We start from the raw sequence: 26,902 nt of genomic DNA, 5'->3' as shown, positions 1-26,902 counted from the left end.
GTCTTTTAACTGTTTCAGACAAAAATTTTCTGGAAATTACGAAAAATTGTTGTCACTTTTTTCGCTAATTTTCGAAAATAAATGAAAAATAGTTGAAAATGTCAAAAGTGCGAAAATCAGTTTTATCTTATCAAATACTGCTAGCACCGGTTTTCGTGGTTTCACTCAAGAGACTGCACATGCTTTAAAATTTATTGCCAGAAGTACATATTTGTGTGTTAAGTTTTTATTAGAACAAGCAGGCTTTTACTATGTTCTTACGCGTTCCTTTAGCTCCGATGCGGTGGAAGCAACGTTCTCACACGTGAGATTAAAAGGAGGCTCCAATGATGCAACGGATGCCAGAGCGGCAGAATATGCAATGCGTCAGATCCTCCGCTGCGGAATTGTTAAGTGATGTCACTCAAAAAATGTTGGCGTTTTTAAACTCCAAAAAGACATGTCAACAAATATGTAATCTGCTCCATCCTTCTTTGGACCAAAATCCATTATTTTGTTGCTTGGAACATAAATCAAGAGTTTGTGATATAATTATTCGAGCAACAGTGAAACCAGTTATTGATAATATTTGTTTGGAACAAACAGACTGGTTGAAGAAAATCTATCTTATTTCAAAACTAAATAATATGAGTAATATCATTAATGTTCTTGTGCCATTATCTACACTTTCAGAAAAACGTGATATTTTAAAACGTCATTTTGACAATTATTTGCCAACCAAGTTCATAATTGTACTCAACAGATGTCGTTGCCTGATTAACGATTTTCGAAACGTCAAAGAATCAACTTTTTATACGAATTGGGATGGCCATATGTATTAATACAGTTGGCCGTGTTAAAATCGACTTTCATCGTCATGTTGATGTATAAATATTTATGATTATTATTCATTGCTTACATATTTAAATTACCGTGATTTTTTGCGTATTGTCGGTGTAATCATTCAAAATATTTGTTTGTTTTTTTAAACTTTATGGTTTATTTTTGTTTATGAAATAACCTTAGTCGAAGAAAAGTCCTCTAGTCGGCCATGAAATTAATTTTTAAAATAATGATGTTGGCACCGCCGCTCCGTTCCTGTCCAGTTGACAGCTACGTCAAAATTTACTACTAATCTAGGGACTTTCGGTTAAACAACTGTCAAACAGGTGTGGCTAATCAGGACCCTACAAATCCAAAAATTTCAATTATTTATTAAGTTAACAAATTTAAGTTTTATAAAAAAAGATGGAACATGAACGCGCAACCATTGAACTATTGTTTACCTCTCTTACTACCAGTGGGGGGTTTTTGTAGCTGGAAATTGGAACTCGTGTTTAGCTGAAAGGGGGTACTCCCGAAACCCGTAGGCTTGAAAATCGAAGTATTACTTGCCGCTGTTCCAAAACCCGGGGCCGCAGTTCCAAGACCAAACCCTAAAACACCAAGGTCAAACACGCGTTCTACCGGCAAACCAACCCCAAGTACCTAAAGTCGGAGCGCTGGTGGTAACAGCAGTCTGAAACGGCGCTGGCTGTGTTTGCTGTGCAGCTATAGTGATGTTATTGCTCCCCAAAGCTATACTGTTAAAGGGGGTAGGTCCAGACGCTAGATTCGGAGGCGTCGCTCTCAGCGCATTTCTCATTATAAGATTCATCGCTTCAGCGTTTTTGTCCATTTTTTCGAACGGGTTGGTGTTGTCTTTGACGACTTGTTTGCGCAAGTTTAAAAACATCTCTTTTTGGGCTTCGACTTGACTGTGGACTGATTGCATGCGACCAGCCAAGGCGACGAAGGTTTCGTGTAGTCGTTTCAAACCTACGGCTAAATCTGAAACTCATCACTTACTACCACAATTACAAAAAAAAATACAAAGTACCCTGTGACGTTAACACACTCGGTTCGTTACATTTCTTGACGAACTTCTCCGTGTTGTCGATTTTTAATTTGAGTAGTTGCATTTCGCGCTCGAAATTATCCGCCAAATCTAGGAAAAACTGCAGGGGGGCGTTATTGTCGTACTGCAGACTCGGAGGGGTGTCCTGAGTGCGCTGAGCCATCTCGATATTCTGCAAACCTTTCGCTGTATCGTACTTCAACTGCTCAGCTAAATTCCGATTGTTCAATAGTTGATTCTCAACTTGATTAAACTGGTGATTTAACGAATCTAATTCAGTCTCGACTTTCCGGAATTCCTTCACCGAACAGCGCGCCACATCCGAGCTACGATTTTTCTCCTCTTGAACGACATTCTTAAACTGTTCAACCAACTGCGAAAACTCATTCGGTAGCAATTGTTCCTTCGGAGGCAATTCTTTCTGAGCACTTGTACTAGTACCAGTTTTCGATTGTGTGAAGGCAACCCCACCCAACCCCACACTCTGCTGTGTGGTGGTGGTCGCCGTCAACCCCAACCCCACCGAACTCGTGGCAACCCCTCCCAACCCTCCGGTGGCCCCCCCGAAACTAAACCCACTCGTCGCAGGCGCCCCAAAATTCAAAGTCGGCGCAGCGGTGCTCGCAGCCCCGAAATTCAACCCCAAACTCGGAGTGGAAGTAGTGATAGCCCCAAAACTCAACCCACTCGTGGCAGGCGCAGATGTGGCTCCTCCAAACGTCAGTCCCGTACTCGGCGCCGAACTAGCGAAAGTGGGGGCTGTGGTCGTGCCCCCAAAACTCAACCCCGTGGACGCAGGGCCACCGAAACTCAAACCCGTAGACACCTGCGGCGCCCCAAAACTCAACCCAGTCGAAGCCGGTGTCCCGAAAGACAGACTCGTAGAGGCCGGAGTACCGAACGCCAAACCTGTGGTTGCCGGGGGCTTGAAACCTAAGCCCGTAGCGGCAGTGGAAGCCGGGGTCCCGAATGATAGACCAGTACTGGCTGCTGGCGTTCCAAACGAGAAACCTGTAGCTGGTGCGGTCGAAACCGGGGCCCCAAAGGCCGGAGTGGTCGTCCCGAAGGAGAACCCACCGGGTTGAGTGGTAGTGGGGGCGCCGAAACCGGCGGGTTTGAAACCTAGCGCTGAGGTGGTGGCGGGGGACTGGGTGCCGAATAAACTGGGGGCGGACGACGAGAGGGTGCCGAAGCCGAACTGCTGGGTTTGCGTAGCTGGGGTCCCGAATGTTATGGAACCTGTACCGAACGAAGGGGCGGCGGTGGTTCTGGAAGGGTTTGTTAATTGGGTTTATTTCAAACGGTGGTACTTACTTGGCACCGAAGGTGAATCCTGTAGTCATTTTGGGCCTTAACTTATTAACATATAACTAGAAAATTTAACTAAATAGCTACAGAACAGATGAGGTTATGTTGATGAAAGTTAAAATTCAAATTAGAAATCTGTATTATCGACGCATTGACAATCAAATTTAAATTATTTTATTAGGTTGTGAAAAAAGTACAATACGCCAATCGTTTTGTTGTAAATAACGGTGCCCGACTTAATTGTCCGAATTTCTCGCTTTTTTTATTAATATTGTTACGTTACACAAGAATTGAGGTTATGTTATTGAGTCGCTAAAGCAACTAGGAATCTACTTTATCGACCCATTTTAAACCTAAAAAATGTTTAAAACTCGCCTATTAACCAAAAACGTGACCCATTTTGTAAAAAACTGGCCTTTAAGTAAATGCTTGTCGTCAGTTTCTCACATTCTGGGGACCCACAAAACCGGAGATGTCGTCACCGTGAAGGTAACATAACCTCGAAATGTCGCGTCAAACTCTAACCAAATAAAACCGTAGGGGTGGATTAAATCGTTACGCAACCAAAAAGAACACATTTTTGTCGACTTGAGCGACGGTTCGACTGACCGCAAGTTGCAAATATGCGTCTCCAAACATTCTGGTCACAATCTAACTACGGGTGCGTCGATTATAGTGTCGGGGCCCCTTTCCCTATCACCCAAAGGACAGCTCGAACTATCCGCCAACAATATTGAAGTCTGCGGCAAATGCGTAGTGACCGAGGGTTACCCGTTCGCACCCAGAAAACACTACACCCCCGAGTACATCCGTCAGTACCTTCATTTCAGACCCAGAACTAACAAATTTAGCGCGTTATTGAGAGTGAGGAATGCCGCAACGCTAGCTATTTACAACCATTTCGACTCGGAGGGTTTTGTAAACGTGCACACCCCGATTTTAACGTCGAACGATTGCGAGGGCGCGGGTGAAGTTTTCCGGGTGTTGCCAGAGAGTGCGAATTTAGTAAAGTCGATGATGAAAGAGGGGCAGAGTGAGGACGAGGTGTACTTTAACAGAAAGGCGTTTTTGACGGTGTCAGGGCAGCTGCATTTGGAGGCGGCAGCTCATGGCTTGAGCAAAGTGTACACGTTCGGGCCCACCTTTAGAGCGGAAAACTCGAGGTCGCGGCTGCATTTGTCCGAATTTTACATGGTAGAAGCGGAGGTTGCTTTTGTGGATAAACTTGAAGATGTTACGGGTTGCGTCGAAACTTTGATCAAAAAGGTCACAACTGAAGTGGTTAATAAGGCGGGGGAAGATGTAGAGAGGTGTCAGGATGTAAAGCAGGGGTGCACGTGGGTTGATAAAAAATTTCCGGTGGTTGCGTATAAAGAGGCTGTGGATATTTTGGATAAGAATAGAGATAAGTTTAAGGAGAAGGTTCATCCCAGGGAGGGATTAGGGAAAGAACATGAGTTGTTTTTGGTTGAGTATTGTGGAAATGTTCCTGTTTTCGTGGTGGAGTGGCCTAAAGAAATGAAACCTTTTTACATGAGGGAGAGTGAAGCTGGACTGGTTTCTGCTTTTGATTTGTTGGGGCCGAACGTGGGAGAAATTGTTGGGGGGAGTTTGCGTGAAAACGACTACGATAAATTACGGAAAAAAATTCCTGAAGAAAATTCGCACCTAGAGTGGTATTTGGAGTTGAGGAAGTTTGGTTCAGTTCCAACTGGAGGTTTTGGGTTGGGTTTTGAACGGTACTTGCAGTCGCTCTTGGGTATTGGGAACATTAAAGACGCAATCCCTTTTCCAAGGTGGCCCCACAATTGCAGTTTGTAAAAAATAATAAAAAAAAACAAGTTTGGAATGAAAGCTAACATTTATTAAGTAACTATATACATCAGAAATTAATACCATGTACTTATATTCAAACCATTTATTAACGTGTATAAGAAAACGTTAGATACAAGGTTGTATACACATGATTTTTTAAAAAATAAATTTATTTTCAACAAATGACAACAACATAATCATAAAACGGCTCAACATTTCTCAAATGTCAAAAAAATACAAATCATTTACTATCAGTAGTAGATACAGCAGGATTTAAAATAAATCGTAAAAAAGTCATAAATTCAGTGCAAATAAACGTAACTTTATACAAAACAGTCCCCTTTAGTCCGACTGATTGACGCAAACGCACACTGGAGCACTAAACTCAATCACATTATACTGCACATTCCAGTCAACTCGCTTCCTTTTTGCACTGGGGGCAATTTCTTCAGTTCGACACCCCGAAGCGCCGGCTTGATGTTCAGCTGAACGGGCTCCTCCCCGGGGGGCAAAGGCTGCGACGGATCGATCACCGGCTCTAAACTAGGTACACTATCACACGGAATTTCCTTCGGTTCTTTAGGAGTGATCACAGGTAAAGGTTTACTAATATTAATTTTAATTTTACTCCCAATACTCGCCGTCGTCGTCGGGACGCTCAAAACGGGCTCGGTATTACCATCGATGGAACTGATTATGGTCGTCGGCTGGCTGGGCTCCGCGAACGACGCCGGTTCCTCCGGGGGCGTCACCAACGCCACATCATCTAAATCAAAAACGAACATTACAAAATACACCCTTACAACCACACTACATAAAGTCGACAGTTGCAAATTTAATCAAAAACACTTACCGGGATCGATGGGTTCACTTTTAATTTTAATGTGCCCCCCACCGTTCTTGATTTTCATCAAGCCCTCCTCCACGTCCATGAAGCCGTCGTCGATCTGCTCGACCTTGATCGGGAGCTCCGAAGGCAAACTATCCGTGTACTCCTTGTCGTCGTCGACTTCGATTTTTTCAGGTACGACTTCGTGGATGATGACGTCGTCGTCGTCGTCATCGTCCTCGTCCTCCTCCGGCTCCTCCTTCGCCTCTTCGTTCGACGGTTTCGACTCGTCGCTTTCGTCGATCACCACTTCCTCCTCCTTCGGCTCTTCGTCGTCGTCGTCGTCGAGAATAATCTCCAAGCCGGGGATGTTCAGTTCCTCAGTCTTTTCTTTCACGTCTTCGTGACTGGCCTCCTCGATGCGGCTGTCCTCCGCGGGCTCCAGCAGCGACGTCTGGTAGTCTTCGTAGCACACCGGGTGGTAAGTCTTGTCGTCGACTCGGATCGCGTTCCGCAGGTGCCACTCCTCCTTGTCTTCGTTGAAGAACTGGTCGAACTTGTCCTGGCACACGTCGCAGTGCGTTTCTTGGACTTCGGGGTCGGCGGGAACGCTAGGCACTTCGACTTCTTCGTCGGCGTCCTCGCCGGCGCCTTCCGCTTGCATCTGCTGCTGGTCGAAGAAGTTCTCCTTTTCTTCGAGGTCTTCGACCTCGATGTAGTTCATCCAGTCGGAGAGCGAGTAGAACCACCTCCGGGTGGCCCCGACGCGGATGTTCTTCTTGCCTTTGCGGTTCTGGCGGAAGTGCCAGTCGAGGTGCTGGCTGTAGCGCATGCTTTGCTCTGGAGGGAAGCGCATGCCGCAGCTGCTGCACTGCATCCCGGAGTATAAAGCTTCGTAGAGAGGGTTCTGGCGCATTTTCAGGGTTTCGGGTCGGTTGAAGTTGATCACTTTGAGGTGTTCGAGGGGGTTGCGCCGGGCGGGCTTGATGGGGTAGATCGGTGGTAGTTCTGGTTCTTTGGTGGCCACGATTCCTGTGGCGACGAGCTTCTGGAAGAGCTCGTTGATGTTGAGGCTCGGGGGTAGGATTGGGGCCGGGTTGACGTAAGGAAGGGCGTCCATGGACTGGCTGTTTTGGGTGTCCGAGGTGGGTAATAGATTCTCGACTTGGTAGCCGCCGCTGGAGGCGGAAGGCGTCATCGATGAGGTCATAACGCTCGATAAGACGTCCAGGTTGTCTGTAATCGAAGATGTAGTAAAAGTTGTACGTGCAACGGGGCGAAAAAACTTACTTTGTTGCATGAAATGCTGGAAGAAGTGCGGTGAGTTGGAGTTTCTGTCTTGCTCATCTTCCACCTTTTTCTTGCGGGAGAAGACGGGCAGAGCAGGTTCGTTAATATCGACACTAGCGAACGCCGAGCCGTCCTGACTGTCGTCAGTCTCGGCGATCTGCGCGCCCTCCATGTCTTTAATACACACTAACCCCGGTTTAATACCCTTCGGCAACACTGAAAATCTGATAAAATGTTTCTTATCATGGACAGTAATAGGTTTAGGGAGGCCACCAAATTCAACTTTAAATGGAACATCATTTATTAAAACAGTTTTCAAAGCATCTACAAATTTTAATGTATGAGTTTCACCATCAATAACAAACTTTTGCACTTTGGCATCCAAGAAAACGGGAACTAGGATTTTCGCATCGATTATCAGATTTACTTTGCCGGCGACCAAGTCGGTTCTTTTCACGGTGCCGATTCGGACATCTGGTGGTGGTTTCTCTAACTTGACCGTAGTCATTTTCCCATCTAAATCTATCGTAATCCCGGGACTCCCGAAGTAGCACTCATACGGCTTCCCATCAATGAAAATCTCCCTGGTCGGCGCCCCCAGTTTCACTTTGTGCATCGCGCCGTTTATACTCAGCTCCTTGTACCCTTCATTGAAGGACAACAAGTAGACCTCCTTATCGTCAAAAATGACGTGTCTGCTTCCATTTTGGAAGGAAATCTCCCTGGGATCGTCCCAGTTCATGAAAACGATCGCCGTCTCCTCGTAATATCGTATATCACGCGGCACCTTATCGATATTAATAGTCTTTATATCGTCCTGATTCACAGAATCTACGGTAACTTCCGGCGGAACCTCCGGCGACTTTTTCCCGTCCACGCCCTGACCACTCCCAAAATCGTTATTAAACTCGTTACGGCTCGACGGCCTGCCGAAGTTCGGCCCGATGGGCCTCCACGCGTTCATCTGGTGCAGCCACGGCCTGATCGGCGGCCTCGGGTGCGCCCCCATGTGCGGGTTCTCCCAGTGCCGCCGCTTGCTGCCCCTCCAGTACGACCCGCCCCGCCTCGACTCCCTCGAAAACTTGTGGTAACTGACCCTGTCGTCCTTGTCCCCGAACTTCGCGTCGGCCTCGTCCCCGAAGTCCAACTCCTCGTCGCTGACCGGCTGCAGGCTCCCCACCGACTCCTCCTTGTCCCGCATTTGCGCCTCCTGCAACTTCTGCTGCTCGATCTGGGCGATTATCTTGTTCATCAGCTGCTTCTCCTGCTCCTTGGTCATCGTCCCGGCCTTAATGCACTGCTCGTCGTCCGACGAGATGATGATCTTCTTCATGCTGTCGTTGGCGGAGCGCGGCGAAATCGGCGGAACGCGCAGGTCCTCGTCCTCCTGGGGCCGCTTCTTCCGGACTGAAACACAACATGAGTGACCGGAATTGACACGCTTTCGACAACTTACAAGATTTCGCCATGATTTTGTCCCTCCCGGTGGCGTTGGCCAGCTTCGCGCGGACGGCGTCGAAGTCGGACGTTTTCTTCGGCGACTCCTTCTCCTTCTCCTTCTCGGAGTAGGAGATTATGGGCGGCGGCGGCGTCGGCGGCCGCTCGGGTTGGGCCACCGGCAGAACGGTCCGAAGATCAGTGTCTTCGTTCCCGAACAATCTAAAAAAATTTCAAATTGCAGTGAACACGCTGAAATTCCCCTACTGCTCATGCGCAAGAACTAAAAAAAAAAACGCATGAAACTGACCCACAGGTGATGGAATAATTCATTTCAAGCATTTACGAGATGTACAGTGGTGTACAGATGAACAATTTCGCATTAAATAAAGAAAATATGCGTTAGTCGCAGCATAGCCAATAAAATAAATTCTGCTTCTTGGATAAATTATACAATTTTTTTGCATTTTTTTTCAAACAACACAAGAGGGACACCCAAGAATTTTTCATACATTGAAAAAAAGACTAAGGGCCTCTACGATGACTTAAAAAACGAACCAACAAAAATAAAACACAAGGGATCCAGGCTCTTTTAAGTCCATTCTTAAAAAACATACAAGAGGTCTCAAAGATTTTTTCCAACTCACAAAAATAACCCTCAAGGGCCCTTCATTCTTAAAAAAAGACACTAGGAATCCGAACAATTCTTTCAAAAACAAAATATCCAGATTTCTTTTCAAATTCTTTCGAAAATAAAACAAGGGATTTTGCACATTCTTAATAGTCTTAAAAAAACATTCTTTTTTTTTAGAGGAAACAAAGAGATAAATTTGGATTCGCGATTTACCTTACTATGATTAGAATAACCTTCAACATCTGCAAGATCATAGAAAATTTAATTTTTAAGTTTCCAAAATATACTCTAAAACGTTTTTGTACCATTTTGATATTTTAACAAAAATTTAATGGACACCTACATTAACCCGGAAAGGCAGATTCATAAACCACTAATGTAAAAGTATGTTGTTTTATAAAATTTATATACGTAAGACCCACGTTTTCATACTCTAGTTATAAACGTCAAAAAAAAAGAAATTACTGACTTTAACTGACGTTAATCCTAAAACCCTTTTCACTATTTTCTCCCAATCAAGACATTTTTTAACTCAAAAAACATTACAACTTTGGCCAATGTCATTTGCTTTATCCATAAAACACTAGAAACCCAGGTTTTTTTTTCAAATTCTTTCGACAATAAAACAAGGGATTTTGCACATTCTTTATAGTCTAAAAAAAAGGATCCTTTAGAACTCTTTCAAAAACAAAACACCAGAAGCCCTCAATGACGTCATCAAGTTTTTAGAGTAAACAGATAAATTTTGATTCACGATTTACCATATCATGATTAGAATAACCTTCAACATCTGCAAGATCATAGAAAATTTAATTTTCAATTTTCCAAATTATATTCTAAAATGTTTTTGTACCATTTTGATACTTTAACAAAAATCTGGACGCCTACAGTAAACCGTAAAGGCAGATTCATAAACCACAAATGTAAAAGTATGTTGTTTTATAAAATTTATATACGTAAGACCCACTTTTTCATACTCTAGTTATAAATGTCAAAAAAAAAAAAAAGAAATTCTAGAACCCTTTTCACTATTTTCTCCCAATCAAGACATTTTTTAACTCAAAAAGCATTACAATTTTGGCCAATGTCATTTACTTTATCCATAAAACACTAGAAACCCAGGTTTTTTTTCAAATTCTTTCGACAATAAAACAAGGGATTTTGCACATTCTTTATAGTCTAAAAAAAAGGATCCATTGGAACTCTTTCAAAAACAAAACACCAGAAGCCCTCAATGACGTCATCAAGTTTTTAGAGTAAACAGATAAATTTTGATTCACGATTTACCATATCATGATTAGAATAACCTTCAACATCTGCAAGATCATAGAAAATTTAATTTTCAATTTTCCAAATTATATTCTAAAATGTTTTTGTACCATTTTGATACTTTAACAAAAATCTGGACGCCTAAAGTAAACCGTAAAGGCAGATTCATAAACCACTAATGTAAAAGTATGTTGTTTTATAAAATTTATATACGTAAGACCCACTTTTTCATACTCTAGTTATAAATGTCAAAAAAAAAGAAATTCTAGAACCCTTTTCACTATTTTCTCCCAATCAAGACATTTTTTAACTCAAAAAGCATTACAACTTTGGCCAATGTCATTTGCTTTATCCATAAAACACTAGAAACCCAGGTTTTTTTTCAAATTCTTTCGACAATAAAACAAGGGATTTTGCACATTCTTTATAGTCTAAAAAAAGGATCCTTTAGAACTCTTTCAAAAACAAAACACCAGAAGCCCTCAATGACGTCATCAAGTTTTTAGAGTAAACAGATAAATTTTGATTCACGATTTACCATATCATGATTAGAATAACCTTCAACATCTGCAAGATCATAGAAAATTTAATTTTCAATTTTCCAAATTATATTCTAAAATGTTTTTGTACCATTTTGATACTTTAACAAAAATCTGGACGCCTAAAGTAAACCGTAAAGGCAGATTCATAAACCACAAATGTAAAAGTATGTTGTTTTATAAAATTTATATACGTAAGACCCACTTTTTCATACTCTAGTTATAAATGTCAAAAAAAAAAAGAAATTCTAGAACCCTTTTCACTATTTTCTCCCAATCAAGACATTTTTTAACTCAAAAAGCATTACAATTTTGGCCAATGTCATTTACTTTATCCATAAAACACTAGAAACCCAGGTTTTTTTTCAAATTCTTTCGACAATAAAACAAGGGATTTTGCACATTCTTTATAGTCTAAAAAAAAAGGATCCTTTAGAACTCTTTCAAAAACAAAACACCAGAAGCCCTCAATGACGTCATCAAGTTTTTAGAGTAAACAGATAAATTTTGATTCACGATTTACCATATCATGATTAGAATAACCTTCAACATCTGCAAGATCATAGAAAATTTAATTTTCAATTTTCCAAATTATATTCTAAAATGTTTTTGTACCATTTTGATACTTTAACAAAAATCTGGACGCCTACAGTAAACCGTAAAGGCAGATTCATAAACCACTAATGTAAAAGTATGTTGTTTTATAAAATTTATATACGTAAGACCCACTTTTTCATACTCTAGTTATAAACGTCAAAAAAAAAGAAATTACTGACTTTAACTGACGTTAATCCTAAAACCCTTTTCACTATTTTCTCCCAATCAAGACATTTTTTAACTCAAAAAACATTACAACTTTGGCCAATGTCATTTGCTTTATCCATAAAACACTAGAAACCCAGGTTTTTTTTCAAATTCTTTCGACAATAAAACAAGGGATTTTGCACATTCTTTATAGTCTAAAAAAAGGATCCTTTAGAACTCTTTCAAAAACAAAACACCAGAAGCCCTCAATGACGTCATCAAGTTTTTAGAGTAAACAGATAAATTTTGATTCACGATTTACCATATCATGATTAGAATAACCTTCAACATCTGCAAGATCATAGAAAATTTAATTTTCAATTTTCCAAATTATATTCTAAAATGTTTTTGTACCATTTTGATACTTTAACAAAAATCTGGACGCCTAAAGTAAACCGTAAAGGCAGATTCATAAACCACAAATGTAAAAGTATGCTGTTTTATAAAATTTATATACGTAAGACCCACTTTTTCATACTCTAGTTATAAATGTCAAAAAAAAAAGAAATTCTAGAACCCTTTTCACTATTTTCTCCCAATCAAGACATTTTTTAACTCAAAAAGCATTACAATTTTGGCCAATGTCATTTACTTTACCCATAAAACACTAGAAACCCAGGTTTTTTTTCAAATTCTTTCGACAATAAAACAAGGGATTTTGCACATTCTTTATAGTCTAAAAAAAAAGGATCCTTTAGAACTCTTTCAAAAACAAAACACCAGAAGCCCTCAATGACGTCATCAAGTTTTTAGAGTAAACAGATAAATTTTGATTCACGATTTACCATATCATGATTAGAATAACCTTCAACATCTGCAAGATCATAGAAAATTTAATTTTCAATTTTCCAAATTATATTCTAAAATGTTTTTGTACCATTTTGATACTTTAACAAAAATCTGGACGCCTAAAGTAAACCGTAAAGGCAGATTCATAAACCACAAATGTAAAAGTATGTTGTTTTATAAAATTTATATACGTAAGACCCACTTTTTCATACTCTAGTTATAAAGGTAAAAAAAAAAAAGAAATTCTAGAACCCTTTTCACTATTTTCTCCCAATCAAGACATTTTTTAACTCAAAAAGCATTACAATTTTGGCCAATGTCATTTACTTTATCCATAAAACACTAGAAACCCAGGTTTTTTTTCAAATTCTTTCGACAATAAAACAAGGGATTTTGCACATTCTTTATAGTCTAAAAAAAAGGATCCATTGGAACTCTTTCAAAAACAAAACACCAGAAGCCCTCAATGATGTCATCAAGTTTTTAGAGTAAACAGATAAATTTTGATTCACGATTTACCATATCATGATTAGAATAACCTTCAACATCTGCAAGTTCATAGAAAATTTAATTTTCAATTTTCCAAATTATATTCTAAAATGTTTTTGTACCATTTTGATACTTAACAAAAATCTGGACGCCTACAGTAAACCGTAAAGGCAGATTCATAAACCACAAATGTAAAAGTATGTTGTTTTATAAAATTTATATACGTAAGACCCACTTTTTCATACTCTAGTTATAAACGTCAAAAAAAAAGAAATTCTAGAACCCTTTTCACTATTTTCTCCCAATCAAGACATTTTTTAACTCGACAAACGTTTCTATTACCTGAGTAGTTACACCTTTGGCCAATGTCATTTGCTTTATCCAATCACTTGTGTTTAAAAAAATCAACACCAATGCAAATCACGATAAAACTCCGCCCAATCATGCCCGAGATTCTTTACATGTTGGCTGTCGCCCTACTTACGCGTCTAGAACTTCGTGCTTGGACTTCTTGGCGCCGCTCTCCAGACTATCCCCCGACACGCGCTTCTTCGACACCTCGTTCAGCTGCCTCAGGTCCACGTCCATCCCCTGCGGACTCACGACCTTGCCCGCTAGAGACACCCCCGCCGTGAAATTGACTTCGGCGCTCTTCGGGGACCTCGGCAACTTACGCTTGTCGTCGCCTTGCTCGGCCTGGAGGCGCGCCTGTTTCTCCGGCGGCGGCCCCGCCAGCCGGAGGTCCGTGTCCTGGTGGTTGGGCTCCGGGCTGTACGACGGCGAGCGGTTCCTGCGGATGTAGTTGCGGTTCTTCGTGGCCCCCTTCACGCCCTTGAAGGCGGGCGGCGACGAGTCGCTCTTGTGGCTTTTGCCGTCCCTGTCGCGCTTCAGCTCCTTAAAGCTTTTTTTGTCACCCGAGCTGTGATCTTTCTTTTTATGTCTGCTAGGAGACTTGGTCGGCGACTTCGATTCGTTTTTGTCACTTTTGCTCTTTGTTGGAGAGTCTGAGAGGTTTGGGGAGCTTTTGACCGAGAACGATTTCGAGTCGGTGTCTGTGTTTTTGTTGCGTGGTGGTTTGAGTGGTTTTTGTTCAGACTGTCTGGACTTGGGGAAAGTTTTGGATTTGTCTAGTTTGACTTGGGATGGAAGGGCATTGTCTTTATTATTAACTAAACGAGGTTCGATACGGCTGTCTCGAACGCTCTTTGTAATTGTAACAACTTTATTATTAGAATCTAATATTGTAGGCTTAGATCCTAATGAAACACTAGTACTACTACTGTTGGTGAGGGCCGTGCCGTTGCTAGATTTTTCGGCGTGCTGCCGCAGCAAACGTGGATCTCGGGTCGGTTTCGTCGCGGTGGCCACAAGAGCGCTATTCACTGGAGTTATTCGAGTTGTGGCTTGCACTCTCGAACCGACACCCTATAAACACCTAATTAAACTCCAAACTCAAAATAAACACCCAAACTTACCACGTTTGGTTTGGTTTTTGCCTCTCTGGACGCAGCCGGCAATAACTGCTTTGCCACTTCAGGCATTAACTGTTTCGCGACCTCTGGTTTAAGAAGGATATTCTGAAAAGAAACCCACAATGAAACAAAATCGTATAATCAAAAACGATAAAATTACAAATCAAACTAAATTAATCATCAAACAACACAGACTTCGATAAACTAGTTTCCAGAGTCTGTGGAAACACGTAGTTCGGTCTGCCCGGAGTGTCACCTCCGTGAATCACAAGTCGAACATTGTCATCAATTTCGCGCTTAACTTTCTCCAGTGTTCGATCAGAGAAAGCTCTGATGGAGTTAACAAACTTAGTCTGGTTGTTTTCGGCAGCTATAAGCCCACCGACTATACTACTAATCTTATTTTCTGATTCTGTAGTAAACTGACACTTAATTGTTTCTATTTCTTGCGAATATCGCTTTTTCAACTCTTTAGATTTATCCACTTGAGACGCAAACTTCTGGTTGATTTTCGCCACCAAGCTTCTGATAAATTGACCAGTCGCAACTTTGTAATTATCAAAAACTTGAGTCGAAGTCGCTTCATCGTTGGCTATCCCGTTCTTCAATTTTTCGATCAACGACGACTGACAATTCATTACGTCCTTAACACACAACATGTAGTCGTTCAAAATTTGCTTAATCGCATTGACACACCGTGTCGTCATCAATTCCACATCTTCAATCTTCGCTTCGTTGTACTTTTCCAAATCTTCAACCATTCGTTTCTGATTTTCAAACGAAACACAAACCGGTAACAAATTTTCCAAATCCTGAACCAACACGTTATCGTCAATACAAACATTTTCTTTATCGCAGTCTTCCATTTCCTTGGAATACTCACTCAAGCGCTTACACATTTTCCACGCATTTTCCTTCAAACAAGCCACACTGGCGTGAACTTCACCCAAAGAATCGTTCTGGCGCTCCGTATGATCCCTAGTAACACTTTCAAACATTTTCAACGAATCCCCAAAAACGCTAAACACGTTCTTCGCAGCTTCAGCATTCTTCAAACTAATCTGACACTGGTTTTCGTACTTCTTCGAAAACAAAATCTCGTGCTTGATGGACACTTCGCACATTTTTCGTAACTCGTTTGCGGCTAAACTCAGCTGTTTTTCTCTTTTTTCGAGTTGCTCCAACACGGATTCGTCTCGTTTGCGACGGTCATTCTTTTCGTCCAAGTCTCGTTTGACGTCGTCGTAACACCTGACGAGTTTTTGCAGCTCTTGGTCTTTAACACTGTTCTCTAGTTGCAGCTGTGTATTTTTTTTCTCTAGTTGCGTCAACTGGGTCTTGTGGTCGCTGATTTCGCGTCGTAACGCGTCTAAATTGTCGCACAACCTGTCGTAGTGCTCGCGACTCATATAGAACCCTTCTCCTGCTCGCGCGATTGCTAGTTCTTTTCGTAATCGGGCGATCTCGTCTTTCAAATTTTTCAAAAGGGTTGTTTGTTTGCGGTTTTCGTTCACCTGGGGACAATTCGAGACGTTTCGGGCCACTTGGGCGTAGTCCAGGGTGCTCAAAGTTTCGTCCCAGACGTTAGCGGCGGCGGAAATTGTGGCGATCATGCAAGTTTTGGTTTTGCCACCTAGACTGTCTTGGAGGATTCGGGTCAGTTTGGAATCTCTGTAGGGTACATGTTGGGCTTTCAGTGCCAAAGCTTTGATAACTTTTCCTAGGGTTAGTAGCGACTTGTTGATATTAGCGGCCTCTCTAGCCCTCAATTCGGTGCTTCCAGAGCGCCCTAAATTCTCACTACCGGCTAAATCCACAAGGTACAGTTTCCCGATTTTGATTAACTCGTCACCATCTACTGTCACCTGTCGCGTGACTACAGATAAGGTAAAAATCGAGTGTGACCTCGAGCTGTTTCGGTTCATGTTAGTCGAAGCCGTTTGACGCTCCGTCATTCCAAGAGTCACCCAATCGTAGACTTCTTGCGGATTTAAAACAGTCACTTCTTTCACCCCTTTCATCAACACCGAACCTTTATTCTCAGGGTCGTCAAAAATTTTCACCGGTACCACGGTACTTGCGAGCAAATCGCGTACTTCTTCGTTGTAGATTTCGATAAATGAAATGCGTACCGTGTATTCGATTTTGGACCCAATTGTGTCCAATTCCTGAAAAACGTGAGTTGCTGCTCTTGGAATTAAACCGATGGTTGATTCTTCCAGCGTTTCGATATGATTCCCCACCATAGTGTAAGTTTTTCCGGTTCCAGTTTGTCCGTAAGCAAAAACCGTGCAGTTGTACCCTGATACAATACCACTGATCAAGGGAGACACCACAACATCATAAATTTCTTTCTGTGACGTCTCGGGACCAAAAACTTGATCAAACAAGTACCTTTTCTCGCAAAGTCCTGATTTTAGTGCGAGTTCGTTGTGGGTTACATATTGTGTGACGTTCGCATAACCCATTGAAACCTCATGGTCATTGAATGGTCTCTGCCTTATGTAGACTTTCACCGGTTGGTTTTTTCTTTTCGCGCTCTCGACGTGACTCATTTCGTGATTTTTTGACAAGTGACACATGCGCACTACGTTTATGACTTAAAACTACTACTACTAACCTGTGTTCTCGGGGGGGCGTTGTTGGGGACGACGGCATTCGGATTGTTCTCCAGCTGCTTCTGGAGCTTGACTTGCGTTTGTAACAACTCCAGTTTCAGCTTTTTCTGCTGGAGCTCGATGAGCTCTTTTTGCTTCTGGATTAGTTTTTGCTGCATGGTGAATGTTTCCATGTCCAAGGTGGCCGCTGACGGTTCGGGGACAATGGGTGGTGTTATTTCTGGTTTGGGTTTGGTGGTTTTTAGAAATTTGGGATTGAAATGAATGCTGTTGGAAGGCGGTTGGGCTGTCACGGGCCATGCTGGATCTAACATGCTGATTTGGACGTCTATAGCATATAATTTCATTTGGGGGAAGATGTTGTTCCAGGTTTGACGAAGTTTGAACATTTCTGCTCTCGTTTCTTCATCCACCTGTAAAGTGGTGCGGTTAATGGTGAAGGTCCGAAAGTACTGCGAAGTTTAACGAAAAAATGACTGCCGAGTTCAAAACTTCTGATTACACAGCATTTAAGATTATTTTAAATTGTCGGTTCACGTGATGATAAAAATTTTTAAAATCAAATATGCTTTTAAATTTTTATCATTTATTAAAAAGTAATGTACCGTCAACACATACAATGTTATCAGTTTCACGATTTTTTCTGACACACCACTAGCTACATGTTATTTTAATTTCACCTTGTAATAAGCAACGATAAAAAAACATATTTTTTATGCGCAAGCTATAATAAATTCTATGAAATAACAATATGCAATCAAAGTCCAATTTTCCAGGAAATTGTGTTGTAAGTACGTTTATAAAAGGTTCAACAACGCCGCAATTTACTTTGATAATAAAGGTCGCAACTTCTATGCAGCAATGATTTCGCAGGTTTTAAAATTCTGGAACAATTTTTTTCAATCGCGTTCGAGGAAAAGCGCAGTCTAAAAATACTTCCGAATTAGAAAATTATGTCAAAACATAACCCGGGATAAATATAACCATGTCGTGCCTATAAATACAACATTGTTCTAGAATTTTGTCACCTGAGTGTCGTTAACTGTTGCGAATTATAGAAAGTATTTCACTTAAACAAACGCCTGACCTTAAAACATTATCCGTGTCATCAATTTAAACCTAAACATTTTCTGAGAAGAACCTGTTTGCTTATGACAATAAATTACGAACAAACATGAACTCTACAAAAAAACGATAAACACGTTTTTCTTTTTTTGGTAAAAATTGCGATGCCTTAGAAATTTTGTCGAAACCGCAACCAACACTGCTGCTAATCAAAAGCGTAGTTGTTTCGTGTTGCAGCAAATCGAAAAAATCGCGTCTTAAAAAAACAATAAAATGAAGTGCACTTACTTTACAGAAACTTAAAATGAAAAGTTTTCGCAAATTTAAATACTTACCAAGCCTAACTTTATATTGTAATCACTTTAATAATAACCGATCACTTAAAATTGTCTACAGAATAAGGATAAGATCGTCCTTTTTCAATGTTTAAAGCTGTCTTTGAAAAATATTTCAAACTGAAGGTAAGACATACGATGGAAACAAAATATCGATGAGGAAACGACAGTTGAACGGTCTAGACTACACTTTTTTTAGACGCTCTGTTATGAAAAAATACAGGGTGTTTCATTTCAACTAATCTAGAGATATTACTTCAAAACTTCCACCTGTGTAGGAAATACGACGGAAAAATCACAAAAAAATATATAAGAGAATTATCAACTAGATTGTATAGATTTGTCTTTTTTTATGAAACTACCCTGTTTTCCATTACATAAAATTTTGAATCAAATATTATATTATTATAAACTCAAAAATGTTGCTGGGCGCTGTAAATTTCGTATAACTGTCAACCATTAACTTTCTAAAAAAAATTAAAAAAGGGATAATCAATATTCACTTACGGCAACGCCTGAAATTCTCTGTTCAAGTTTATGATGCTCCTGAACAGACTTCTTCTGTATATTCTTTATATGTGAGTTGTTTTCTACACAGGTAGTTTTGAAAAAACTTTCACCGATCACTTGAGATAAAACACCCTGTATAAAAGAAAACATGAGGGATTAACTACATACGATAGACTGAGACATGAAAACAGAGCCTTTGGATAAATCCTACGTAAAAATAAGACGAAATTACTATACGTCCGGACATTAAATTTCAATACTAAAAAACAAACGAAAAAGGAAAGGTCAATTCACAGTACGGAAATCAAAAAGTGAAACAAAGTCGGATACTTTCGAGAGAAAAACTGGACAAATGTGGGACTATGAAAAATCCTGGTGGATTTCGCAAGAAAAAATCTATTTTTTTTTTTAATTAGAGCCCCAATTGAAAAATATACTACCCAACAAATGGTAATTGTAAAATTAACATAACGTGTCATAAAAAACACAATTAAGTACGGTTTTCGAATTTTTTTCGAATACACATCACTTCTGCCGATTTTCGAAAAAAAATCCGCATTAAATTACTTCGCAATAAAATCAGTAACGCATCCACTCTTGGTGCGTCAAAAACGCGCTACTTTTACGTATATATGGCGTAAGAAAAAAAAATCAATGCAACACTATCGCGTCATTAAAACTTACCACTTTAAAAACGCTGCAGAAAGTCTTGACGATATTTTGGCTGAAGAGTGTCGTGTAAGTTTGTCCAATATTCTTGGCGATACAGTCGATGAGATACAGAATAGGAAGTTTGACATTGGTCTGAACCTGTATGAAAATAAACTCACACCATTGTAACACTTGCAATTTTGAAGTAACCAATAAACCTATATCTAATATCACACACTTACAAATAATTACCTAAATACCACCCGTAAGCCTCGTATCGTTTACACTTTATTTTAGACCACTTTGACGGAGAAATGTTGAAAAATATCTTCAACTGAACCCCGAAGGACGTCATATTAAAAAAAAATGAAATTACTGAAAAGGGTTCGACAACCCGCGGCGGCTCAGACGCAGAGTATCTTGCAGTGCAAAAATAAATTATCGTACTTTCAAACTGTTTATTAAAATATATCACAAAGAGACTAGATTGAGTCAGGTACGTTACAATGTGTGACTGGGGAATGTTTGGGTACATTTTGTCCCAATTTTAGCTTAAATAACAATCAAAAAATAACCTTATCGAGGTGCTCTTCGATCGCCTCTACGATGTAGGGGGCGTGCGCCAGATTCTCTTCCGCTAGCATTGTCAGCATGTTTATTAGCGGCTTGCTGTTAAAAGTGAGATCCTGGAGGCTGGAGGTGTACTCCGCCTTGATCTCGTCACTGTTCATCGTGGCGTCGGTCAAAATCATGTGACTACCCTGCAAAGAAAGAATTCAATCAGTCATCAGTCAGATTAAGCAAAACAAAAAAAACCGAAAAATTGCGTTGTTACATGATCGCAACACAAACACTGCATACCCGATTATATATACTTGCAACCAATCAAACGTCGTAAAAACAATTTTATAATTTAAATATTGATGTCTACAATCAACAATGGGGGCCCAAAAATTTTATTATTCTTGCTGCAGTCTTACCATTTTTTGTATGTACAAAAACGGCAACAACTACACTGAACAAAAACACAAAATATGCACCACAGAAAGTTCAACCGTCTTCTTCAACAAAAGATTCACAACTAAAATACAAAATACTATTTCTCCGATATCTCAAAAAGTGGGGGGAGATTCAAAGTACGCCCATTTGGCTTTCTAGGCTGCGCGCGCAGCTGCAGTGGGCCGTTTGTAACCAATTATTTAATCACCAATTTTTGAAATTCACGAGAAAACAATTTGTTTTAAGAAAATTTACCACGAAAACGTGCACTAATTTTCACGAGTGGTTAAAACTAAAATTATTCACGTGTGTCATAAAAATTTCTTTCTAATAAATTACAGTTGAAACAACACATGGTTGGCCGCGTATCTGTCATTTAAATTTTCCGCCAACACGATATTTTTTTTACAATACACACGTAAACTTTTTTGATTAAGCACATGATGCGAGGATTCTAAGTGGTCATAAAAATACACAATGGAATCGCTGTATATTGAAGCCATCTTTCCAATTAATAACACACAAAAATTGGTTTCAATTGTTCCAAAAAATGGTGGGTGTTGATTATTTCCACCGAAATCTACTTTTAAAAAACCCTTTTTTTGTTACTCTCCAACAGATCTGGAGAGACGTACGAACAAAGAAAACTAGTTGCCCTTGGGTTAATTAAAATTAAAAATTAATTCGTTTCCTTTAAAAACACAGGCCTGCAAAATTTCGATTTTTGGTTGGGGTTTGAAAAATTTTGGGTAGACATGCTTAGTATAGACCTACACATTCCAAAAGTATCATCAGTTTTTTTCTATCACGTAAGATTTTTAAACCACAGGGCAAAACTAAAAATACTTAGAATGAATACTATTTTAATGTTAACTCATTTAATTGACATATTTATAATATTATATTTTAGTGATATTTAAAGTTACAACTTCTTTCTCATTGTACGTTTTCGTTTTTTACCACTTTAGTATATGTGAATATTTGTCAAAATGCGGTTTAAAAACTGAACAATTTTCGGTGAAATTTAGAAAATTTAGAAAAGAGAATCTCAGAAGTGGTTCCAAATTAAAATCTAGTAAATCAAAATTTATACTAAAAGAAACCCAAAATTTTGAAAAACCTTAAAATCAAGTATCAAGAACTTAAAAATTTCAAAACGACACTTTTTGAAAATTTTTAAAAATGAAAAAACTATGAACACAAAAAAAATGGCTTCATAAAAATCCACTTTTTAAATTTCGAAATTTATTCGAAATGTATTTATCCTTTGTGACTACTCTTAATATTGTTCAGTCATTCACGACAATTAGTTTTATCTCAACGAATACTAGCCCCTCCCACCCGAATTCTGTTTTCTTAGAGGGTATGTCATTTGCCAAAATCAGTCTTATCTCAGCAAGTACTAGTCCCGCCCACCCACCCTCTGTTTTCTTAGAAGATATGTTATCTGCAACAATCAGTTTTAACTTAGCAAGGACTAGCTCCGCCCCCCACCCTGTTCTCATTCTAACGATCTTATTTCTATTCAGTATAAGATCCAGTTTTGATTCAGACTAGATAAAATGAATCAGTGAAATAGAGGCGGGGTGGGTGGGCGGGGTTAGTTATTATCTCTACTTTTGTAGAGTGGGAATGGGAACTAATAGAAGCCATTTTACGTCTTCATTGAATGATTTGATTTAAATGTCCAAAATTGAGGCAAAATAGAGACCATTTCCAGGGGAATTTATGGTTTTAGTTTCGCAACTCACTAGGATGCTTTTATACGTTAACATTATTCCAATAAATAAAAGTTAAGTAATAGTAAAATAAAATGTTGTGCGGTACTGCTAATTTTTCTTAAAATGTAAGCATATTTTTTTGTAATTGAACTATACGTGATGGAAAAAAAATAAGTACAGATATATTAATTGTATGTGATCCTTATCACAAAATACTAACAAGAATTCAAACCCCAAATTCATGCCGGCCTGTGAAATTAATCAAGTACCAAAATTAAGGGTTGAATACGTGATTTAAACACCCGTAATTTGTACAGACTTACAAGTTTAAACTTTATGCATGGGTGAACTCGGCTTAAATTTTAACAACAATAACATCCACATTTCCAAGAAGGGTTAAGTTTGTTCTCCGCCTCGTCTTGCCTCCTCAACGATTATTTTGAAACACAACAAGCGACTCTCTTAAATTCTCCATTTATATTTAAATTTTCAACACTACTAAAATCTAGTTAGTTTAAAGTAGACACAGACGCAATTCGAAATGTTTCCAGTTTATAAATTGGTTACTTTTGGTTATTCAATTTCAGCTCGTTAAATTTATTATAAATATAATGTCAGGAGTTATTAAAGAGTCGACTTCAATAAAATTGTAGCAATGTATAATTAATTCCACCAAAACGGTGAACGAAATCAATAACTTCCTTTGATAAATAAACACCGTGGTTGCCAACCCATTTCCATTGTAGTTGATAATTTCGGTTTCCGTTTTCCATTTTCCCCTAATGAAAACACAGCAATTAACTCAATGGCACTTTTTAATAGCATTATTAACGTTTTACGGCATTCGCAAATTGATAAAACTTGCCGGTGGAAAAATCGTTTTTTAAACACTCGTGCTTAAATAAACAGAGTGACAATTTTCTAGCAATTAACGTTACAATTCAAGATTCAACTCGGGATTAAATAGACAAACTGATAACGAAGACTTTGCAAAACAAGAAAAATTAAATGTGTCTGGTACGCGAAACAAGCAAAACATTTACGTCACCTAAATAATAAATGAAAAATTTAAATTTTAAATTCAGCCGACACACTTACGAAGTTTCCAACGAATTGGTTTTCAACGGTTGAAAAGTGAAAAGTTCTGTACAGATGGACAATAATTAGTACTTCAAGCAGCTTAAAATTTCAGCTAAATTATCCGGAGAAACGATTCGACTTCCGTTATGGTCAATTAGACTTCTTAAATCCTTCATATTTAATACAATAGGACAGGTATACGCTCCTCCTCAAGGGTTGTGGACAGGTAATGACTTACAACCCTTTGCGGTCAAGGAATTCTTAAAAATTCGTGAAAGTTGATAACAAGTATGATTTACAACTACTGGGACAAAAGATTGACGGTTTTACGACTCTGGCTCCTTAATTACACCGAAGCCCCCAATAAACGGATTGGGATTATAATGCTAATGATTTACTTTTAGCCTGAGTCATAATATTTACTTCTTTTTGGGACACAAAAAAAATTTGCATAAGGACGTCAAAAAAAATTAAGTAAAATGGGAAATAACACTAAAGATAACATCATCAAATACAAAAAAAACTAGTGATCGTTATTTTATTAAAGAACCATTCACTATTGACACACATGTACAAATGAGCAAAAAAATAAGACATAAACGCAGAATTTAATTTAATTTAACAAAATAACAGAAGCAGACCAAGTGCGATATTTTCTTAATTAAAACAATAAAGGGGGATGTTGTTGTAAACAGTGTTTTTCATCATTTGTTTATAAGTTTGGCAGACGTGTCTCAAATTGTCGTCTGTTTCTGTTATTTTGTTAACTTAAATTTAATTCTGCGTTTGTTTGTCTTCTTTTTTTGCAAATGTATACATCATGTGTCAGTAGTGAATAGTTCTTTACACTAGTTGAATTAATAATTTTTAAAGTTTGGTTTTGCGAAATTTTTCAACAATAATCCGAATTATTGAACCTTTGTTCCTTTCAGGCAAACCTTCGGCTGTAAATTATGATTACCAGTTTATTGACCCCTTTCAATGGTCATTATTTGGCGGTTTCTACTATAGTTTAAGATTGTCCACAGACGAGCGAGTTGGAAAAGTCAAAGTAAAAACCTTGGTCGACACAGTAATTAAATAAATATTACTAGTTGGTAACGTATGTGTGTGCACTTTATACAACAATTACAAACATATTGGACCTTGTAGCACAATTATCTTTGGCATTATTAAACCAGTGACTTTTTTTATAAAGAAAAAATTAAGTTGGAACGAGAAAGTGAAAATTCGGCTCTAAATTTTGTCCATGAAACCGCCTCAGCAACAACTCTCTTCGTTTTTGTTTATAATCAATGATAATAAAACTATAAAAACTTCATTATCAATGCAAATGACAAAATTACAGCTTTAAAGGAATCGTGGCTTTTCCACAGAAATAAAAACTAGTAGGGTGCCGAGGACAACAGTGATACAGTATAATACATAATCGATCTTTTCTTACTTTAGTTCCAAGAATAACGATTGGAAAATTATAACCCACCGACTCCTGTATTTCCGTCTGGAATACCCATGTGCCCCAGCACTCAATGACGTAACATTTTCGAAAATTTACCATGAGTCATTATTAGTTGCCAAAAAACGACCTTTCGCAAGCTCCGGTGCGGGTACCAGCCATATTTACCTCAATCTGGTTCTCGGAAACCCCATGACGTACCCACCAACGGTGCCCCATTTCCATATTTACTCTCTCAACCGATTCGCGTCTATGTTAACATTGCGAACAACCTCTACTGATTACACAAAATCCGACTCCTTATCTAGAACTTTCCGACCATCTACGCCCGCTGAAAAACCCATTTTACATAACACCCGTTCGGCTCGTGATGCAAACGGTTTGCAACATATTGACTTTTTCGCGAATATCCGATTTCAGGAAGAATTTAGCGGATTTCGAAAAACACATCTGGCCACCCTACGTGTGCAACGTTTTCGTCAAGGTTGTCGTTCGATGTTGTCAGAAAATCTAGCCGGACTCACCTTAAAGAGAAAAACGGGGGTCCTCCTGAAGTACACATCTAAAAATGGTTCGTAAAAGGCGAATTTGAGGAATCTGCGTGGAGTCAAAGTCCAACCAACACACAACACACACTCTCAAACAAATATGGCGGACGTGAAACGTTGCCTTTTCACTTACTCGAGCGAGGCACAGCCAACTGTGGCGTAGCTTTTGCTCGAATGACGCAGGAACATGCGCTGTAGGGAGGTGCGTCATTCGATCTAGCGGACGGAAGTGGCTAGAGGCACGACGGTGGTGGCGAGGGAAAATCCGCGGTTTTAAACATTGTAAATCCAAAAAATACTAGTGTTTTTTTTTTCGAATTTTTCATCGCCTTGTTTATGTCGCATTATTTTTTGTTTTCGGTCCCCATTTGTTTAACAAACATTTGTGTTAGTCTTTTTTTTGTATTGAGGCCTTTCTTGTGACCTTTTTGTAGCATTTTTAATTTCTTTTTCGTCTTTTTTCTTGGCTCTTTCTTTTGTCGCGTTATTTGTTTCTTCTCTTTATTGTCTTTCCTTCTCTCTTTTTTTGTTGTTATCATTGGCTTTTTTGCCGTCCAACTTCTTCCTTTTTTCACTGTCTTTCGCTCTATCCTTTTGTTGCCCCCTTTTTTTTTGTTTTTTTTTTGTCACAATTTTTTGTCGATCTGGTTGTTTTCTTGTTGCCCGTTTTTTCGTCTTTTTTTTAAACTTCTTTATGTTGCTTTTTTTGTAATTCTTTTTATGCTGTATATTTATTAAAAAATGTTTGACATTTTTGGCGTTCTTTTTTTTGTTGCGCTATTTGTTCTCTTTTTATATCGTCTCAATATTTCGATATTTCAGTTTTTTTAACTTTTCGATTTTTCGACGTTTGGACTTTCGATTTTTCGACTTTTTAATTTTTCGAGTTTTAATTTTTTCAATTTCTCAATTGTTCGATTTTTCAATTTTTTGATTCTTCAATTTTTTTCCAATTTTCAATTTTTCCACATTTTCAATTTTGGGTGTTTTCAATGTTTCAATTCTCCAATTATTCTATTTTTCGTTTTTTTGATTTTTCGATTTTTCTTTTGATGTTAGGTTTCTCGATGTTTCAGTTTTTCGATTTTTCGATGTTCCGATTTGAGTTCTCGGTTTTTAGATTTTTCGATTTCCCAATTTTTCGTCATTTCACTTTTGGAATTTTTCAATGATTGATTTTTCAGTTTTCAATTCTTCAATTTTTCGGTAATTCAAGTTTTCAATTTTTTAAATTTTAGATTCGTCGCATTCTTGTTTCTCGATTTCCCGATTTTTCGATTTTGCAATTTTTGACGTTTCTAAATTGTCGATTTCTCAATTTCTAGATTAATCAACTTTTTGGTTTTTCGACTTTTCGATTTCACGACT

General features: G+C 38.9%; 4 protein-coding genes across 7 annotated transcripts; 1 reads left to right on the top strand and 3 right to left on the bottom strand.

The window, feature by feature from the left end:
* Positions 1–1,143: 1,143 nt before the first annotated feature.
* Positions 1,144–3,302, bottom strand: LOC135141020 (nuclear pore complex protein Nup58-like). Of its 2 annotated transcripts, XM_064071814.1 has the most exons (5): positions 3,191–3,302; positions 1,859–3,144; positions 1,468–1,809; positions 1,266–1,415; positions 1,144–1,166 (listed from the first exon to the last, which is right to left on the bottom strand). In XM_064071814.1, exons 1-5 carry the CDS (start codon positions 3,217–3,219, stop codon positions 1,159–1,161), a joined length of 1,815 nt encoding a protein of 604 aa, XP_063927884.1. In that variant the 5' UTR covers positions 3,220–3,302; the 3' UTR covers positions 1,144–1,158. The 2 variants fall into 2 exon arrangements, with proteins under 2 accessions (XP_063927884.1, XP_063927882.1); XM_064071812.1 differs by lacking the exon at positions 1,144–1,166 and having other exon boundaries at positions 1,174–1,415.
* A 179-nt stretch (positions 3,303–3,481) lies between these two features.
* Positions 3,482–5,182, top strand: LOC135141022 (asparaginyl-tRNA synthetase). Its single transcript, XM_064071816.1, has 2 exons — positions 3,482–3,673; positions 3,725–5,182. The coding sequence occupies exons 1-2, from the start codon at positions 3,545–3,547 to the stop codon at positions 5,003–5,005; spliced, it is 1,410 nt and encodes a 469-aa protein (XP_063927886.1). The 5' UTR covers positions 3,482–3,544; the 3' UTR covers positions 5,006–5,182.
* LOC135141017 (uncharacterized) lies at positions 5,088–25,701 on the bottom strand. 3 transcript variants are annotated; one of them, XM_064071802.1, is made up of 11 exons: positions 25,511–25,701; positions 20,306–20,491; positions 19,764–19,889; positions 19,077–19,211; positions 17,172–17,582; positions 14,555–14,656; positions 13,564–14,504; positions 8,575–8,777; positions 7,119–8,525; positions 5,853–7,064; positions 5,088–5,765 (listed from the first exon to the last, which is right to left on the bottom strand). In XM_064071802.1, the coding sequence occupies exons 2-11, from the start codon at positions 20,480–20,482 to the stop codon at positions 5,389–5,391; spliced, it is 5,091 nt and encodes a 1,696-aa protein (XP_063927872.1). In that variant the 5' UTR covers positions 20,483–20,491; positions 25,511–25,701; the 3' UTR covers positions 5,088–5,388. The 3 variants fall into 3 exon arrangements, with proteins under 3 accessions (XP_063927872.1, XP_063927873.1, XP_063927875.1); XM_064071803.1 differs by lacking the exon at positions 19,077–19,211 and having other exon boundaries at positions 17,172–17,621; XM_064071805.1 differs by lacking the exon at positions 19,077–19,211.
* On the bottom strand, positions 14,675–17,145 carry LOC135141019 (kinesin-like protein KIF11-A). Its single transcript, XM_064071811.1, has one exon. It carries the CDS (start codon positions 17,131–17,133, stop codon positions 14,725–14,727), a length of 2,409 nt encoding a protein of 802 aa, XP_063927881.1. The 5' UTR covers positions 17,134–17,145; the 3' UTR covers positions 14,675–14,724.
* Positions 25,702–26,902: the final 1,201 nt, after the last annotated feature.

This window comes from Zophobas morio, unplaced genomic scaffold (genome assembly GCF_036711695.1).
Source record: "Zophobas morio isolate AGI-343-1 ecotype UQ-CSIRO unplaced genomic scaffold, CSIRO_AGI_Zmor_V1 ptg000041l, whole genome shotgun sequence".
In the NCBI taxonomy this organism is placed as follows: Eukaryota; Metazoa; Arthropoda; class Insecta; order Coleoptera; family Tenebrionidae; genus Zophobas; species Zophobas morio.
This window is presented reverse-complemented; position numbering and strand designations above follow the sequence as displayed.

Bases quoted from the DNA above. Each gene is read 5' to 3' on its own strand.
- LOC135141022 (XM_064071816.1), top strand. From the start codon at position 3,545: ATGTTTAAAACTCGCCTATTAACCAAAAACGTGACCCATTTTGTAAAA. The intron at 3,674-3,724 runs GTAACATAACCT...ATAAAACCGTAG, and splicing joins GAGATGTCGTCACCGTGAAG to GGGTGGATTAAATCGTTACG.
- LOC135141019 (XM_064071811.1), bottom strand. From the start codon at position 17,133: ATGTGTCACTTGTCAAAAAATCACGAAATGAGTCACGTCGAGAGCGCG.
- LOC135141017 (XM_064071802.1), bottom strand. From the start codon at position 20,482: ATGATTTTGACCGACGCCACGATGAACAGTGACGAGATCAAGGCGGAG. The intron at 17,583-19,076 runs GTAAGTGAATAT...ACCACTTTACAG, and splicing joins AGAGAATTTCAGGCGTTGCC to GTGGATGAAGAAACGAGAGC. The intron at 7,065-7,118 runs GTAAGTTTTTTC...CTTCGATTACAG, and splicing joins CCAGCATTTCATGCAACAAA to ACAACCTGGACGTCTTATCG.
- LOC135141020 (XM_064071812.1), bottom strand. From the start codon at position 3,219: ATGACTACAGGATTCACCTTCGGTGCCAA. The intron at 3,145-3,190 runs GTAAGTACCACC...AAACCCTTCCAG, and splicing joins GGATTCACCTTCGGTGCCAA to AACCACCGCCGCCCCTTCGT. The intron at 1,810-1,858 runs GTACTTTGTATT...GATGAGTTTCAG, and splicing joins GAGTGTGTTAACGTCACAGG to ATTTAGCCGTAGGTTTGAAA.